This window comes from Crotalus tigris, unplaced genomic scaffold (genome assembly GCF_016545835.1).
Source record: "Crotalus tigris isolate CLP2741 ecotype Arizona unplaced genomic scaffold, ASM1654583v1 scf7180000019011.417310, whole genome shotgun sequence".
In the NCBI taxonomy this organism is placed as follows: domain Eukaryota; kingdom Metazoa; phylum Chordata; class Lepidosauria; order Squamata; family Viperidae; genus Crotalus; species Crotalus tigris.
The window spans coordinates 267542-285508 of record NW_024097325.1 but is presented as its reverse complement, the minus strand read 5'-3'; the positions used below and the strand labels follow the sequence as shown (position 1 = coordinate 285508).

The 17967-nt window shown below is 44.6% G+C and overlaps 1 protein-coding gene across 2 annotated transcripts in view; it reads left to right on the top strand.

The window, feature by feature from the left end:
- The first annotated feature begins 2866 nt into the window (after positions 1 to 2866).
- Positions 2867 to 17967, top strand: part of NFATC4 (nuclear factor of activated T cells 4) — a 37176-nt gene continuing 22075 nt past the window's right edge. The window contains exons 1-3 of one of the 2 annotated variants that reach the window (XM_039358366.1): positions 2867 to 2910; positions 3429 to 3497; positions 15366 to 16347. In XM_039358366.1, coding sequence (XP_039214300.1) covers positions 3479 to 3497; positions 15366 to 16347 — 1001 coding nt within the window. In that variant the 5' untranslated portion in view covers positions 2867 to 2910; positions 3429 to 3478. Of the gene's footprint in view, positions 2911 to 3127; positions 3498 to 15365; positions 16348 to 17967 lie in introns of those variants that run through there. The other variant, XM_039358364.1, reaches the window with a different exon arrangement.

Sequence of the window (17967 nt, the reverse complement as noted above, 5' to 3'; positions counted from 1 at the left end):
TAAAGAATAAAAAAAAGAACAAATAGGATGTTTCTTGATCTCCCTCATCCTTTTATCATTTCTACAAGCTTACACATCATTCACAGTATCTTCTAAATTAGGAGCTCTCCATCTCAAATCTGTCATTGTTTAGATGTTGCTGCTCGATAGTTCCCATCATTCTAGTCAGCTAAGGCCGGGGAAGTTGGTTTGTATTGTCTCTGACGTTACACCAGTGGTTCTCAACTTTTTTAATGCCGCGACCCCCCAACCGGTCGTAAGTCAAGGACTACTCAACCGGTCGTAAGTCGAGGACTACTCAACTGGTGCAGCACCGTTTGCAGAATGGGACTTTTGGCGGGCTCAGCAGGGCAGAGACAGCCTGGACAATTCCTATTTGCTTTTGAAAGCCAATAGAATTAGACTCTATTCAAGAGAGTCTATTCTATTGGCTTTCAAAAGCCAATAGAATAAAAGGGAGTAGCATAGCTAAGGAAAAGGGGGAAAAAATGGCCGAGTGCGTTGTTTGGCGACCCCCGTGAAATGGTCGTTCGACCCCAAATGGGGTCCCGACCCAGAGGTTGAGAACCACTGCATTACACACTGCCCAAGGGACAACTGAGCTCAGAGACTTTTATAGCCAAGAGTCCAGAAGTGAACAGAGCACTCATAGTTTTGAGTTCAGCCTCAGCCATGGAAACTCACTGGATGACTTTGGGCTGGTTGAGCTGTCTTTTAGTTCCACCCACCTTACAGAGTGGTTGAGGCTGGTAGAATATGAAAACCCTTTTGAGCCCTCTGAAGAAAAAAAAAAACATGGAATATAAATCCCTCTCCCCACAAAAAATCTAGATATATCTGGTTCGATACCTTCATACATTCATCAGTTATGTAAAAGTATCAAATATCCTTTTGGGGGGGGGAGTCCTTCCCTGCTCCCATTCCTTCCCTCTCTTTTCCTTCCTTCCTTCCTTCCTTCCTTCCTTCCTTCCTTCCTTCCTTCCTTCCTTCCTTCCTTCCTTCCTTCCTTCCTTCCTTCTTCCCTCCTTCGCTCCCTTTCCCTCCCTCCCTCCCTCCCTCACTCACTCCCTTCCTTCCTTCCTTCCTTCCTTCCTTCCTTCCTTCCTTCCTTCCTTCCTTCCTTCCTTCCTTCCTTCTTCCCTCCTTCGCTCCCTTTCCCTCCCTCCCTCCCTCCCTCACTCACTGGCTGGTCGTTCGACCCCAAATGGGGTCCCGACCCAGAGGTTGAGAACCTGATACACACTACTGAGCTCAGAGACTTTATAGCAAGAGTCAGAAGTGAACAGAGTCATATCAGCCTCAGCCCTTGGAGGCTGAGCTGTCTTTTAGTCGTGGTTGAGGCACCCTTTTGAGCCCTCTGAGAAAAAAAAAAACATGGAATATAAATCCCTCTCCCCACAAAAAATCTAGATATATCTGGTTCGATACCTTCATACATTCATCAGTTATGTAAAAGTATCAAATATCCGAGGGGGGGTGGGGGCAGCTTCGCTCCCTTTCCCTCCCTCCCTCCCTCCCTCCCTCATGTTGGGCTTTACCCGGTGCTCAGCAGGGCAGAGAAAGCCTGGTCCCACCCATAGGTTGAGGACCTTTTGCTGCACATTACAATTACTGACTCAAGGGATCAAGAGAGCTCTATTCTATTGGCTTTAGCAAAAGCCAATAGAATAAAAGGGAGCACTCTATATTGCTAAGAGAAAAGGGGGAGCAAAATGGCCGAGTGCGCGTTTGGCAAACACTGCCCTTTGTGGCTCGTTTCTGTCTTTTAGTCCCACCCACCCAGACAGAGAGTGGTTGAGGCTGCATATGAAAACTTTCACTGCCCAAGGGACAACTCCTGCTCTCCCCACTTTTATAATCAAGAGTACAGAAGTGAACAGAGATCATAGTTTTGAGTTACATTGCCTCAGTTATGTAAAATGGAATACTCACTTTTGACTTTGGGCTGGTTGCTCCCATTGTCTCCACCCACCTTTTCCAGTCCTGTGGTTGAGTTCCTTCCTAAATATTCAACTTCCCTTGCTTGAGCCCTCCTTCCAAAAAAAAAACATCCTTCCTTCCTCTCCCTTCCCTCCTTCTAGATCCCATATCTGGTTCCCGATACCTTCATACATTCATCAGTTATGTAAAAGTATCAAATATCCTTTTGGGGGGGGGAGTCCTTCCCTGCTCCCATTCCTTCCCTCTCTTTTCCTTCCTTCCTTCCTTCCTTCCTTCCTTCCTTCCTTCCTTCCTTCCTTCCTTCCTTCCTTCCTTCCTTCCTTCCTTCCTTCCTTCCTTCCTTCTTCCCTCCTTCCTTCTTCCTCCCTCCCTCCCTCCCTCCTTCTCTTCCTTCCTTCCCTCCCTCCTTCTCCCTGTCCCTCCCTCCCTCCTCCCTCCCTTCCTTCCTTCCCTCCTCTCCCCTCCCTCCCTCCCTCCCTTCTCCCCTCCCTCCCTCCACTGTCCCTCCTCCCGCCCTCCCTCCTCCCCTCCTCCTTCCTGTCCCTCCCTCCTTCCTTCCCTCCCTCCTTCCTTTCCTTCCTTCCTCTTCCTTCCTCCTCCTTTGCTCCCTGTCCTCCCTCCCTCCTCCCTTCCTTCCTTCCTTCCTCGCTCCTCCTCCCTTCTTCCCTCCTTCGCTCCCTTTCCCTCCCTCCCTCCCTCCCTCCCTTCCTTCCTTCCTTCTTTCCTTCCTTCTCTGGAGCAGCAGCTCCATCATATTTCCCTGTCTTCTACAGAAACTTGCAATTGATACGGCTAGGAGTTTCTTAAGCATCATGCTTGCTTTCATCGCAGTATTTGTGAGGCTTGCAAAACTCCAAATTCATTCTGCTGCTTCTGAGCCCTGCATCCCTCTCACCCTAATTAAGCAAGCCTCAAAACCGGGGACTGTTAGAACTTTCCTCCTTGCTCAACCTTTTCCTAGAACTCCAGGTAGGCTCATCCATCTTCGAGAAGACAGGGGAGGATGGGGGCAAAGATTTCTTTCCCTTTGGAGTGGGCATTAAAGGATAGCCCACAGCACATTCTTAGCCCTCCTTTCCCAAGCCTCTGGGTGGGTGGGGCTTAATCTGACATCTGGGGGCATGGTTTGAGGTCTTTAAAGAACCAATCAAGAGAGAGCAAGGGAGTGAGAAGCAGGCAACTGGAGCAGAGAGAAAACTTTGGGGAACTTTTCTTTTTAATAATGATTATTGCTTCAATATTGAGGGTGGGGAACAGCAAAAGAAAAGTTCTGAGTTAGAAAAGGGAACACTTTCCCCTTTCTCTTCTTCATCCCCAGATGTCTCCATCCCTTTTCTTTTAAATGTTTTAAAAGAGGTTTTTTTTTAATCTTAACCATATTAGGCACCGTCTATCCATTCACTCCACTACTTTCTCTCTGTGTTTCTCTTTCTGTCTGTCTGTCTCTCTCTCTTAAAAAATGGGTGCCGCAAACTGCGAAAATGAAGATTTAGAATTCAAGCTGATTTTTGGAGAGGAGGAAAAAGACCCTCCAACAATGGGGGTCCCCTTGGAAGGTGAGGTGGGCGATATCGCTATTTGGGCAATGCCTTACTTGCACTGGGGAGGGAGGGATGCTGAAGTTCAGGGAGGGAAGAATGGCAGGGAAAAAGTTGTGAAAAGTTGTGTTTACAGTGTGTTTGATTCAACTGAGGAACTGCACCCCCTCTAATTATTTTTTAAGGAGAAAGTACATGTATATGTCCATCTATTTACAGACTTATCGTGCGTGCACATCTGTGAACGTGCAGAATTAAAATCTTAAATTTTCCATTTGCTCTTTGTCTTTCAAGCCAGATGTTGCCTTGCCGCTTCAGAAAGTTTATGTTTGTGTGTCAAAGAGGCAAATGAAGGGATTCTGGTTGTTAAAAGAGAGAGGGAGAGAGAAAGTGAATGAGGGGAGGGGGAAAAAAGTGTCAGTTTTTACAGATGACCCAAAATTCCTGGCATTTTTCTAGGAATAAGTGGCCTTGGACCAATAATTAACCTTGTTTAGTTTTTAAGTGAAAGTTGTGTTTCAAGGAGATTACAAGCTATTTGAGCAGGAAAGGTGTGTTTTATGAAATTATAGTGTTGATGCGAACACCCTGCTGTTCTAAGCAAACCAATTTATTGACTCCTAGCCTTGGCTGTAATATGTTTAATGATTGCCTACCCTGTAGGGTTATTGTGCTCTTTATCTATTGAGGGAAGAAAAGACACTATAGAACACACGTATAATAAGATTAAACGGATAATAAAATTAAAGGGACACAGAACAAAATTGTGCCTGGATTTTGTCCTCATCATCATCATCGTTGTTGTTGTTGTTGTTATCAAAATGGTGGATCTGCACCAACAAAGTAATTAATTTAACTTTGCAACAATTGAGCCAAGGAACCAAAACTTAGAATTAATTTGTATCCCTTGCTGATGTAGATTAATTGACCCCCCCCCCCATTATCTGCACATGCTGTATGACTTTAGCCAGATACTTAGGGACCAGCACCAAAGTTGAAAAAGTTCCTGGTCCTTCTGAGGAATTGTATCTTATGGATATTTTTCTCAAGGTATTTTTTCCCCTTTCTTTTTCTCTTCTAATGCCAGATTTTCCTACATCCCAACATGCAAAATCTAGAAGAAGAATTAGTGGGGTGGGGTTATTGTGTAAGGTATACGGGGCACAAAATAGACCAGGCTTGCAATGCAATTATTTTTTTGGGGGGGGGTGCAAGCCATTGTCATCTGAAACTCCCTGTTCTACATCTGCTTGAAGTGGTTGCCCTAGAACATGACCTTTTCAATGTTAAATACCACATTGGGAAGGGCCAACTTGGAAGCCGAAACTGGGGGGGGGGAGGAGGAATGTGGCTTGCTTGACACGCATTTCCACTAGCCTGTTTGCCAAAAAGAAGAAGGAGAGGCAGAAGTGCCTCCTGGATGGGGAGATCGTGTTGCGAAAGGCGGATTCTTGACTTCGGGATCCCCTGGCAGCCTTGCAGGTGGGAAGGGGGGGGTTGTGTAGAAGTAGATTGGGGGCCTTGAGCCCCTCTGCTTTCTGGCTTGGGGCATTGCTGTGAGGAAGTTGGCAGCCCTGCCGAGAAGCCTCTCCGAAGGCAAGAGGTAGGAAACTGGGTTTTTTTCCAAAAAGAAAGGTCAACCAGTCTCTGGGCAGGCTTGCGTCTGGTTCAAATGAAATCCAGATGAGGGCTGTGACGGTCTTGGGATCCCACAGAATTAAGGTCCTCCAGACTGGCCAGGATCCAAGGCTTGATGCAGGGAAAGAACTGGGGTGGGAGAGACAGAGCCATGAGTAGGGAAGAGGGAAGCCTCTCGCGCTTTCTGCAACAGTGCAAAGCTCTCTCTTTCTCTCCCCCCCCCCAGTTTTAGTCTTTTGAGTCTGCACCCCATTTCCTAGGCAACGGGGGTCCCTGCCAGCCCAGGCTGGGGCTCAGGAAAATGGTCCTTTAATTGGATTCAGACACTGTTGGTTTCCCCTTTCCCTGCATCGAGTCTCGGGTTAGTCTCTGGCCCACTAAACAGGGTGGAGGCCCAGCTGAGGATTGGATTTAGTTCAAGGAGGAGTTTGGAGCAAACTTTTCCAAAGTATTTGTTTCTAAGGTAAAGAGAGGGAGGGCTTAGCCCAGCCCTCTTGATGCAAGGAAGATGCCAGCTGGAAACCCAACTCTGATTTGAAAGGTGGCTCCTTGGCTGTCCGTGATAAGTGTTAGGATGTAAGCCAGTGGTTCTCAACCTTTTTAATGCTGCGACCCCCAACCGGTTGTAAGTCGAGGACTACTCAACCGGTCGTAAGTTGAGGACTACTCAACTGATGCAGCACCGTTTGCAGAATGGGACTTTTGACGGGCTCAGCAGGGCAGAGACAGCCTGGACAATTCCTATTGGCTTTTGAAAGCCAATAGAATTAGACTCTATTCAAGAGAGTCTATTCTACTGGCTTTCAAAAGCCAATAGAATAAAAGGGAGTAGCACAGCTAAAGAAAAGGGGGAAAAAATGGCGGACTGCGTTGTTTGGTGACCCCCGTGAAATGGTCGTTCGACCCCAAATGGGGTCCCGACCCAGAGGTTGAGAACCACTGACGTAAGCAGAGGACCCAGGCTCTCCAGATGTTGCAAGGACCAAAATCCAGCCTCCTTTTGCTAATAGTGGTCATGCTAGTTCTTATGGAAAGTATGCAATGGGATCCTTATTTCTTTTTTGCCCCAAGTATCTGGAAATTCAAGGTATACTGCCTTCGATTTGGAGGTTCTATCAGGTTGGTGATAAAACAGTGTCAAAACTTTTTTTTCCCCTTTATGATTTGTCAAAGGCATTCTATCTGTTTGGGTTGTCCCTCCTTCTAATGATGGAAGGAGATGGCAGGATATTCCTAGCACTTGTTACTTAAGCCCTTTTACTAGAGATGCTGGCTGTTAACTTTGTGGTGTGCATATATCTATTTGTGTATGTGTGTGAGAGCACATAGCTTGCATTCATGGCATGTGGCATACCACCACTTGCCTGCCCCAACTCTTCTCTCTGTGAGATAATATTAGACTATAAAATCTAGAATTTCCTCAAAAGAGTGTTCTAAATCTGGAGGATTTGTTTAAGTGCAGAAATTTTCCTATTGCATGTTTCTACCCTTGCTGCAAGATAGAAAATTGCCTTTCTAGGGAAATGTAAACTGGATGAGATAGCAATTAAGTCCAAAGCTTTACAAGGTGATGGGAACGTGTTAATAGTGTCATCCTGAATTACTCCAAACTTAAGTGGCCAAATTTCAGCGTTGCCAATTTTTCAGCAAATGGGACATTTATAAATAGTAATAGTAATAGTAGTAAAGTTGGAAGGGACCTTGGAGGTCATCTAGCCCAACCCCCTGCTCAGGCAGGAAACCCTACAACATTTCGGACAAATGGCTGTCCAGTCTCTTCTTAAAAACTTCTTAAGATTTAATATTTTCTTTATCTGCTTTCTCCTATTTACCTATGGATGTATGGGGTTCTTCTGAAGAGAAGAACATAGCATTTGATTTGAGATTAAACATTCACCCTCTTCCACCATCCCCTGGTCCTAAAGAAAAAGAAGCGACAAATTGTCCATCATGATGCACATTTTATGTCCTTATTCCATCTTCTATTAGACAGTATGGATCTATTTTCTTTCTTCATCATTTTAATCTTTCTGTAGACACCTTCTGTTTGTTTCGGCTTTTAAAGCCACCCACCATTTATTTTGGTAAAAATTGTCCTCACATTAGGAAGATTCTTGTAGGTTTAATCACCTTGGGCCCTAAACCTATCTCCCTCAACACTTGAACCTAATTTCTCCCAAATGTCCCAAATCCATGTATAGAAATTTATGAAATTGTATGGTATGTATGATGTATGATAGTCTCAGGTCCTGTGTGTGAACAATCACACAACCCGGTTGATAGTTACAAGTGCAGAAGGTGCGAAGAGGGCAGCTAAAGCTAGTTAAGACATTGGCCATACTCTGCATTGATGCTTATTGCAAAAGGATCTTTTCTCCTGATCAGTTTGATGTGATTTAACATAACTTTTGGGGTTGAGGAAAGCTTACTTTTCAAAGGGCTGCTGGGATCCATTTGCTTCACTTTTTTCCCCAGATGTTATCACAGATTTAAGCAACTTTCATATTGCATTGTTCCAGCCAAATCTTAGATGGAACCAGAAACTATTTTGCTATCTGCAGTATCATGGATATTTTTAGATAATATGGGATGAAGAATAGGAGATACCTAAACTGTTTCAAAGGATGAGACCTACAGTCACTGTACTTTGGTGCCATAAACACCTAACTGTGGAATATTAATCAGAACTGTATATCTACCCTGAAAGGGATAAATGACTCTTAATAGGTGATCTTGCCTAACTTGTCAGACATAGTGTTGACAAAATGTGTATTAGATGGCCTTGAAACAATTGCCACCTAGTTGGACATTTGCCATTATTGGACAAAGTGATGGAACATGTCCGACTCCTCAATTTAAGCTTGGACGCTGCTGATTATTTGATTTATTCCAGTCCTCTCCAGAATGTATCCTAATAATCTTGGTCTTCTTGTAATTGATTTATTCCAGCTATTAATTGGGGAGTGTATCTGTGTTGGATGTTCTGCTCTGCTCTCTAAGGTATTTGACATGATGACCAGTACAGTCTTTCTGGATTGTTCATCTAGATGGGACCTGAGGTCTCTATGTCCATTACTGGCATTCCTGTAGGAGCAGGCCCAGAAAATGGACTTCACCTGTGAAGTTCTGCCACGTTCTGTGTTGACTTTGTGCACCTTGGAATTTAAAGTTTTAGAACAGAGGACATTAAAAACAGTTGATCCTTAAATCAGCTGAGATGGAGATCCTATTGATCAGTGTTTCTCAATCTTGGCAACTGCAAAATATGTGGTTTTCAACTCCCAGAATATGCCTGGGGAATTCTAGAAATCAAAGTCCACGCATCGTAAAGTTTCTAAGGTGGAGAAACACTGCTATAGAAGTAAAAAAAATCTGGAAAAATAAATATATCTTATTAAAGGTGGAGATAAATTCCCTCCTATGACTGATTTGAGGACTTTCCTAAGTTCTGCAACTGGAAGAAACTCAAATGTCAATAACAGTAAGATTGTATGAATTTGTTGAGGTTGTGAATTCTTCACAAGGTGCAAGTATGCCTGTGAAGCACATATAGGATGCACATGATTAAAGCAGCCACATCTTTTTCAAAGCTTGTATTTAGAAAGCTGCTTTCAGCTGTTGTATATGAATGCGCCTGCTAAAAGCTGGATGTGTTTTCTACAAGAGAGATGCACTGTGCCCCTATGTGCTGTATTCTGTACAGAGGGGAAATTTATAGCGGAGAGAAAAGGATTTGGGTGGATTTACTCACATTCTTTGAAACATTAGAATCAGATTGAAAGCGGAGGCTTGATTTATCATGCCTGTATGTAAAATGCATTTTCTAGATAATTAAAAGAGTGAGTGATATCTCAATCTTTGACCTGTTCGGTTTAAAAATTTAATTTGAGACCCAAATCAGGCCATTCAATGGTTAATTCTTCATTCTGTTTTTATTATTTGTACATATTGTTCTATCATTTGATATATGCTACCCAAAGTATATTGTTTTTAAAATGAGTGGTACCTTAAGTATCAGTATTAATATTTTAAATAAATTAATAATTATTGCACACCTCCTGATTAATAAGTAGCTCTTGTTTTGTTCATCACTGTGGTGTAATGTTGTAATTAGAGTATGTTATTCATACTACTGAAAGTTAAAAATGATTTTGACTATTCAGCAGGTATAAGATATAACAGAATGTATAACAGAATAACAGAGTTGGAAGGGATCTTGGAGGTCATGTAGTCCAACTCCCTACTCAGGCAGGAAACCCCATACCATTTCAGACAAATGGTTGTCCAATCTCTTCTTAAAAACTTCCAGTGTTGGAGCATCTACAACAGTGGTGGCGAACCTATGGCATGGGTGCCAGAGGTGGCACTCAGAGCCCTCTCTGTGGGCATGCGTGCTGTCGCCCCAGTCCTAGGCCTTCAGCTGGGTTTTATAAAACCTTTTTGCTTTAGGCCTCCACCGCCATGTGCAAAAAAAAAAAAGGTCCAATCAGTCAATTTCAACTTCTCGCGGGAAAAAAAAGTTCTTGCAAAGTTGGAATTGATTGATTGAACTTTTTAGTCCCATCCAGTCTGCCGTTATCACTGCAGCCACGCCCACCCAATTGGCCACGCCACCCAATTGGCCACACCCAGCCAATTGGCCACACCCACCTGGCACTCGACGATGCATAAGTGGGTTTTGGGTTGCAGTTTGGGCACTCAGTCTCTAAAAGGTTCGCCATCACTGATCTACAACTTCTGGAGACAAGTCATTCCACTGATTAATTGTTCTAATCCTGGTATATTGGTATTGAGTGGTTGTCTGATATATATAAACTATTTGTCCCTGTGTTGCTGCACTTGGTTTGACATACTGGTTTCAATAAGCTGGTTTTAACATGGTTTAACATGCTGGAAAGCCGTAAATGGTTGCAATATACTTTTGTTCATATTAGTCTACTAACAAGTAGAAAGAGGCATCTATTGCTCGACGTATAACCACAACTGAGAACACAATTTCCATTGCTAAGCAAGGCAGTTGTTAAATGGATCCTGCAAGATTTAATGATCTTTTTTTGCGATGGCTGTTAAGCAAATCATTGTAGTGGTTAAGTGAATCATGCAGTTGTTAAGCAAATCTGGCTTTCCCCATTGTGGGAAACTGATTGGGAAGATCACAAAAGGTGATCGCATGATTCTGGATTACCGTTGTATATACGTGTCATTTGCCTAGCATCCAAATTTTGATCAGGTGATCTTGGGAGGAATGCTGCAAGAGTCGTAGGTGCAAGGACAAATTTTAAGTACCTTTTTTCATTGCCATTGCAACTTTGAACTGTCACTAATCAAAAGGTTGTAAGCCAAGGATGGTTTTCTGCAAGAACAGTTGGAAAGACAAATCCTAAAAACGGGGCCTTTTTAGTAGTGGACCCTTGCTTGTAAAATACCCTCTTTGCTGGACTTCAGGGAAACTCCAGGGTCTGATGTAATATGTGTTGGCTTTTTCAGATAGTGTGTGTGTGTGTGTGTGTGTGTGTGTGTGTGTGTGTGTGTGTGTGAGATTGCTGGACTTGCTCCTACTGGCTCGCCTATATTGATTAAAAACAGAGAAAACCACTTTTCTTCCTTTGTTTGGCTTCACCAGGCAAAGCTCTAGGCACGTTCCCCTGCTTGAAAGGCAGTGGAAAAAAAGTCTTTTAAAGCGAATGCCATGGGGGTCGGCTGCCAAAACGCCAGGGCAGGCAACAGGAAATGGTGTTGCGTAGAAAGCCAAGGACAACTCTGGGGTGAAGAGGGAGGGAAGCAGGCTGGAGAGAGCGAGAGAGAGACAGGATCGGGTTGAGTCGCGCCTTGAGTCTCCAGAGCTTAGGCCTAGCTTCGCAAGAGCAGATGAAATCAAGGGAAGGAAAAAAAAAAAAAACCCTTTAAATTGGAAGCAGATTTTTGCAAAGGGGGGGGGGCTAAGCTGGAGGACATGGAGGAAGAGAGAAAGAGGGGAAATTGAACAAATCAGTGTATTCCTCTCTCTCTCTCCCCCCTGCCCCCACCATTTTTTTTCACCCTTCTTATGTTGATCCAAATGTTTGTTTCTTCTAGGAAAATCAATCCCTTTCTCTATTGTGGGTGGTTTTTCTAACCAACTATTTATACCCAACTTAGAGCCCCCGGGGCTCAACATGGGCTCTTGGCATAAGGAGACTGGCCACAAACTGAAATCTGGGTGACTAATCTCCGAACGAGGCAGCTCAAGTTTTCCTTCACTTCTCTTTGGATTCTTGGCTCTGGAGTCGAGTCAAGGCTGGGATTGCATAGTTGGCATTTCACACGGCTAGCCTGTGGGTTTGTTTATTTACTACTTAAATTGGTAGCTTCTCCAGGAGCACTCTGTTCATTAGTATCATCATCATCATCATCATCATCTCCCTCACGATGACCCCATGAGTAGTTTGGACTGGCATTGAAATACAGGTAGTCCTCGACTTACCACCACAATTGATAAGTTAGTAACCCCGTTATTAAGTGAATCTGGCTTCCCCCTTGACTTTGCTTGTCAGAAGTTCACAAAAGGTGATCACATGAATTTGGGACACTGTATCTGTCGTAAGTATGAGTTGCCAAGAGTCTGAATTTTGATCACATGACCATGGGGATGCTGCAAAGGCTGTAACTGAAATCTCTTTTCTCAGTGCCATTAGAACTTTGAATGGTCACTAAGGGAACCGTTGTAAGTCGAGGACAACCTATAGATAGAAAGAAAAAAAAGTTAGCCTAAAGTCATCTGGTGCGAAGGTCTCCAACCTTTTTCATTTGGCGGCCCAGAAAGGGAGGCAGGCATCGCTACGTGCATGCACGCAAATGGGCAGCACGTGAGCGTATGTGCACACACAAAAGGCTGCACGCAAGCACATGCACATGCAAAAGGGGCTGTGTGGGCCCAAGTGCTGCAAATGGGGCAGCTCTAGAGCTAGTGGGACACAATGGGTGGCACTAGTGCCGGTGGGACATTCTGGGGTGGGGCGGTGCTAGTGCTGGTGGGATGCTCCGGGGGCACTAGTGCTGGTGGGACACACAGGGTTGAGGTGGTGCTAGCGCCAGTGGGATGCTCGGGGCAGTGCTAGCACTGGTGGGATGCTTCGGGTGGCGCTAGCATGAATGTGGGAGGGTGAGTGCATGTGCATGTGCGTGTGCACTGGCCATCCCTTCATATGGCCTGGTGGCCAAGTGGCCGCAGCCGATAGTGGGCTGTGGCCCACAGGTTGGAGACCCCTCATCTAGTGGATTTCTGTGGTTATGGATGTACTTGGACTAACATCTTAACTATACCACACCCATCCAACATTGCTTATAGTTTCATTAATCACATTTTTATAAATAGCAGTAGCACTAGCCCTTAGACTTATATACCATTTCACAGTGCTTTACAGTCCTCTTTAAGGAGTTTACAGAGTCAGCTTATTGCCCCCAACAATCTGGGTTCTCATTTTACGGACCTTGGAAGGCTGAATCAAGCTTGAAACCTACACGTTTGTTCACATCCACAACAGACAGTGGTTTTGTTCGTTTTGACAGACTTGAGGCCTAGAAACTTGAGCTTTTGAAAACAAATAGATCTTCTTTCAAAAAGCTGCACTAGTGCTGTACAGGTAGTCTTTGTCTTACAATTGTTCATTTAGTGACCATCCAAATTTACCACGGTACTGAAAACCATGACTTAATGACCGTTTTTCACAATTACAACCTTTACAGCATTCCCATGATCATGTGATCAAAATTCAAATGCTTGGCAACTGACTCATATTTATAACAGTTGCAGTGTCCTAGGGTCATGTGATCTTCTCTTGTGACCTTCTGGCAAACAAAGTTAATGGGGAAACTAGATTCATTAACAACCAGGTTACTCAATTATCAACTGCAGTGATTCACTTTATGGCAAGAAAGGTCATAAAATCAGGCAAAACTCACTTAACCAATGTCTCACTTAAAACAGAAATTTTGAGCTCAGCTATGGTTGTAGATTGAGGACTACCTATATTCAGTTCTGAGGAACCGTTGGTGGTTTCTCTATTTTTCTGTGGCTGAGCCTTAACCCCTATACCATACTGTTTCTCTTTAGGCTTATTCGGTATTAGCAATGAATATTGCAGAAATTTACATATATGTGAACAAGATATATTCTATTCTTATAGGCTGCTCACTATTTGAATGATTTATCTGATGACATAGTTACATGTCCATTAAGGAGTTTACTTCAAAGACCCAGTGAAAGTGAAGAGAACTGAAACTCATTCAAGAGTCTTCTGGAGGCCTGGCCCACCATGTGTAGTCCTTGACTTACAACAGTTCATTTAGTGACCATTTGAAGTTATAATGGTACTGTAAAAAGTGACTTATGATGATTTTCCACACTTAACGACCATTGTAGCATCCCCATGGTCACGTGATCAAAATTCAGACGCTTGGCAACTGACTCATATTTATGATGGTTGTGGTGTTGGTTGTAGTGTCCCAGAGTCATGTGACCATCTTTTGTAACCTTCTGACAACCAAAGTTAATGGAGAAATCAGATTCACTTAACAACCGTATTACTCATTTAACAACTGCAGAGATTCACTTAGCAATTGTGGTAAGCAAGGTCATAAAATGGGGGAAAACTCACTTAACCAACGTTTCACTTCACAACAGAATGGAAATTTTGGGCTCAATTGCAGTCGTAAGTTGAGGACTACCTGTACTCTGGACCAAGAAGAGAAAAACCTGGCAGTGAAAACGTGTAAGGAATTGATGGAATTTATTGCTACAAGATATAAATGGAGCTGATTGCGCAGATATCTTGGGAAATATTCATCTAATGCAGCGTTTCTCAACCTTGGAAACTTGAAGATGCATGGACCTCAACTCCCAGAATTCCCCATCCAGTTCAGAAATTCTGGGAGTTGAAGTCCACCTGGAATACTGCAGCCAATTTTGGTCACCACATCACAAAAAAAGACGCTGAGAGTTTGGGAAAAAAAATCAAAGAGCAACTAAGATGATCCAAGGTCTGGAGACTAAAACACTTCCCACACTTACGACCATTGCAGCATCCCCATGGTCATGTGATCAAAATTCAGATGCCTGGTAACGCTTGGCAACTGATATATTCGTGATGGTTGCAGGGTCCTAGGCTCATGTGATTCCCCCTTTGCGACCTTCTGACAATAGGGAAGCCAGAATCATTTAACAACCGTGTGACTAACTTAACAACAGCAGTGATTCACTTAACAACGGTGGCAAGAAAGGTGGTAAAATGAAGCAAAACTTGCTTAACGGCAGAAATTTTAGGCTTCATTGTGGTCGTATGTCGAGGACTCTCTGTATATCTTCAATGCTCCAATACAGGTGGGAGCTAGAAGTCAGCAATAATTATTTCTAAATTTGCCTTTCTTGGGAATTTCTGTGAAGCAACGTCTTAGACCAGCCAATTCTGCAATTCAATCCAATAGAGCAGAGTTCCCAACCTTTTGGATTTGGCAGCCTGGAACAGGGGAAGGGGAAAAAAGGGATGGTTTGGGGGGGGGGGCAAATGAATGTGCAGACGCATACATGCACAGGAGCACCCATTGCTCACATGAATGGGGCCGTGAATACCTGTGACACTCATGTAAGTGGGCGGCGAATACTCACGATGCTCATGCATGTGGGGTTGTGCACGTTTGCGCACACGCATTCATCAGCCAGCCACCCATGCAATAAAGATGATTAGGGAACTGGAGACTAAAACATATGAGGAACTGGGCATGGCTAGTCTAGTGAAGAGGAGGACAGGGGAGACCTGATAGCAGTGTTCCAATATTTGAGGGGCTTTCACAGAGAGGAGGGAGTCAACCTATTTTCCAAAGCAACGGATGGAAACTGATCAAAGAGAGATTCAACCTAGAAATAAGGAGAAATTATCTGACAGTGAGAACAATCAACCAATAGAACAATTTGCCTTCAGATGTTGTGAGAGCTTCATCACTGGAAGTTTTCCAGAAGAGACTGGACAGCCATCGGTCAGAAATGGTGTAGGGCAGGGGTGTCAAACTGCTGGCCCATGGGCTAGATGCGTCACACGGAGGCCGCACCCACCCCAGCTCCAGCAAGGGGAAAAAAGTCTTGATACGCCGTGACATATCACGTGACTCAGCAAGTTTGACACCCCTGGTGTAGGGTCTGCTGCTTGGACTAGATGACCTACAAGGTCCCTTCCAACTCTGTTATTCTAATTCTAATTCTAATTCTTTTTCCAGACCTGGAAGCAGACACTCTCCCTGGCTATTGTTTGCTCACTCTTGGGGACCCTCCGCCTTATGCCTCTCCTCTGGGCATCCCATGTCCTATGCATCTTGGAGGGAGCCATGCTGGCATGCACTCTCCTCCACCCCGCCCTGCCAACTTGGATGGTGACACTTTTGAAAGCCAGCCGGCCCGGCGGGTACGACTGGGAAGCTCCCGGGTGCTCGAATGCCCCAGCATCCAGATCACCACCATCTCTCCAAGTCAACGGACGGAGGAAGATGATTGGGACTCTTCTCCTCGGGACTATCTCTTGCTGGAGGCTTTTGGGGGTTACCGGGAAGCGGCTCCTTCTTCCGGATTCTTCACCCCAAGTCCTGCTAGCAGTGGCAGTGTCTCCCCTGGGAGTTTTTTTTCGGACGATGAGGCCCCTGCTGGAGATGATGTAGAACATGAGCTAAATGAGGCTGCAGCTCGTTTTGCTCTTAGTTCTCCCTTGGGCTCGCCCCGAGCATCTCCCAAGCCATGGTCATCTGCTGAAGAATCCTGGCCATCTTACAGTACCAGCTATTCTCCGAGTCGAGGAACGGAGGACACCTGGATGCTTCTTGGACCTCGACCAACTTCCCCCTGCGGCAAAAGACGCTATTCCAGCTCGGAGACTTCCGTGTCTCCATGCCTCTCCCGAAGGGGTAGCCTGGGTGAGGAGGCTCCAGGAGACCCCTTGGAATTGGTCAATGATGTAGCCCCATTTAACTGCTCCACTGCCCGGCTAGCAGAAAGCATCCCTCAAAAAGCTCGTAAGACCTCAACCGAGCAGACGGTGGCACTGACCCGGAAGGAGGAAGGGAGTTGCAATGGAGAAGATGTGGGTGGTGGCCCCATGGGTAGCGGGGGACTTGGGATCGCACGCAAAGAAGGGATGGATTATCTGGCTGTGCCATCCCCCTTGTCCTGGTCCAAGGCACGTCTTGGAGGCCACAGTCCTCTGTTCAGGTACGTGAGGTTCACGTGAGACAGGAGAACATCCCCTTCCATTTCTTGTCAAGAAATGCAAACTTTGGGAGCTCACCAAAGTTTGTTAAGAGACATTTTTTATGAAACTCTCAGGCAGATGCCTTGAAGCAAGCAAGGCATGATGGGGGATAATACATCCACCGCCTCTACAACTCCAGAGTGTGGTAAACCAAGACTGGTTGCTCTCCAGTAATCAAATACAGGGAGTCCTTGACTTACAACCATTTGTTTAGTGATTGTTCAAAGTTGCAGCGGTACTGAAAAAAGTGACATGACCATTTTTCTCACGACCTTTGCAGTATCTCCATGGCCATGTGATCAGAATTTGGACACTTGGCAACTTAGGATGAATGCAGTGTCCCAGGGTCATGTGATTCTCTTTTGTGACCTTCGGACAAGCAAAGTCAATGGGGATTCCAGATTCACTTAACGACCGTGCTACTAATTTAACAATTTCAGTTTTTCACTTAACAACTGTGGCAAGAACGGTTGTAAAATCAGGCAAAACTCATTTAATAACTGTCACGCTTAACAACAGACATTTTGGGCTCAATTGTGGTTGTAAGTTGAGGACCCCCCGTAATCAGATGCTACTGTTATTGGGTCTCATCATGCCTTGATGACATGATTTGTTCCCTTGGTGTCCAGGCATTGTTTCCTTGCATTTAAAGCCAAGTTGGACGCTCCTTTCAGAGACGATCTGCTACATTCATCTTGCAGCTGCTGGCATCTCACTGTATACTTGGGTGAAGAGGCCTACCCAGCTATGATCATGCCACCATCGTGGGCAAACCCTAGCAATTTAAGTTCTTTTTATTCGGTGCGACCGTGAAGTAGTGGAAGAAAAACCCGATTTCTTGGGAAGCAAATAAGCCATGATTGGCTGACAATTCTTTGCACTCAGGTCCCCTCCAGGAAGGGCAAATGCTGATTGGTTCTCCAGGAATTCCATAGATTTGCAAAACGACCTGTGCTCGATTTACTAATAACTCTCAAAGCAGCCATTACTTGATCAGGGCCATTACTTCCCTCTGCCTCTGATTTATTCCCAAATCCTTAACCAAAAAAAGGACTTTCTTTGGTAAACATGTGGCCACCCATGGTTTATAGGGACAGACTTTGCAAGAAGAAAGTTTTCTGACTTTTCTTCCTTATCCATAGAAAGTTACAGCTTATTCAATTTGGCCACACAGGTCTGTACACTGGTTTCTTTCTGTATTATTTGTGCTCTTGATTGCAGACTTACAAAAGTTCATTTAGTGACTGTTTGAAGTTACAATGGCACTGAAAAAAGTGACCTAGGACCATTTCTCATGCTTATGACCATTGCTGCATCCCCCGTGATCAAAATTCAGACGCTTGACAACTGGCATGTATTTATGACGGATGCAGCGTCCCGGGTTTTGTGATCTTCTGACAAGCAAAGTCAGTGAGGAAGCCAGATTGACTTAACAACCGTGTTACTGACTTAACAACTGCAGTGATTCAGTTGTGGCAAGGAAGGTCGTAAGATAGGGCAAAACTCACTTAACAAATGTCTTGGTTAGCAACAGAAATTTTGGGCTCCATTGTGGTCGTAAGTCGAGGACTTACATGCAT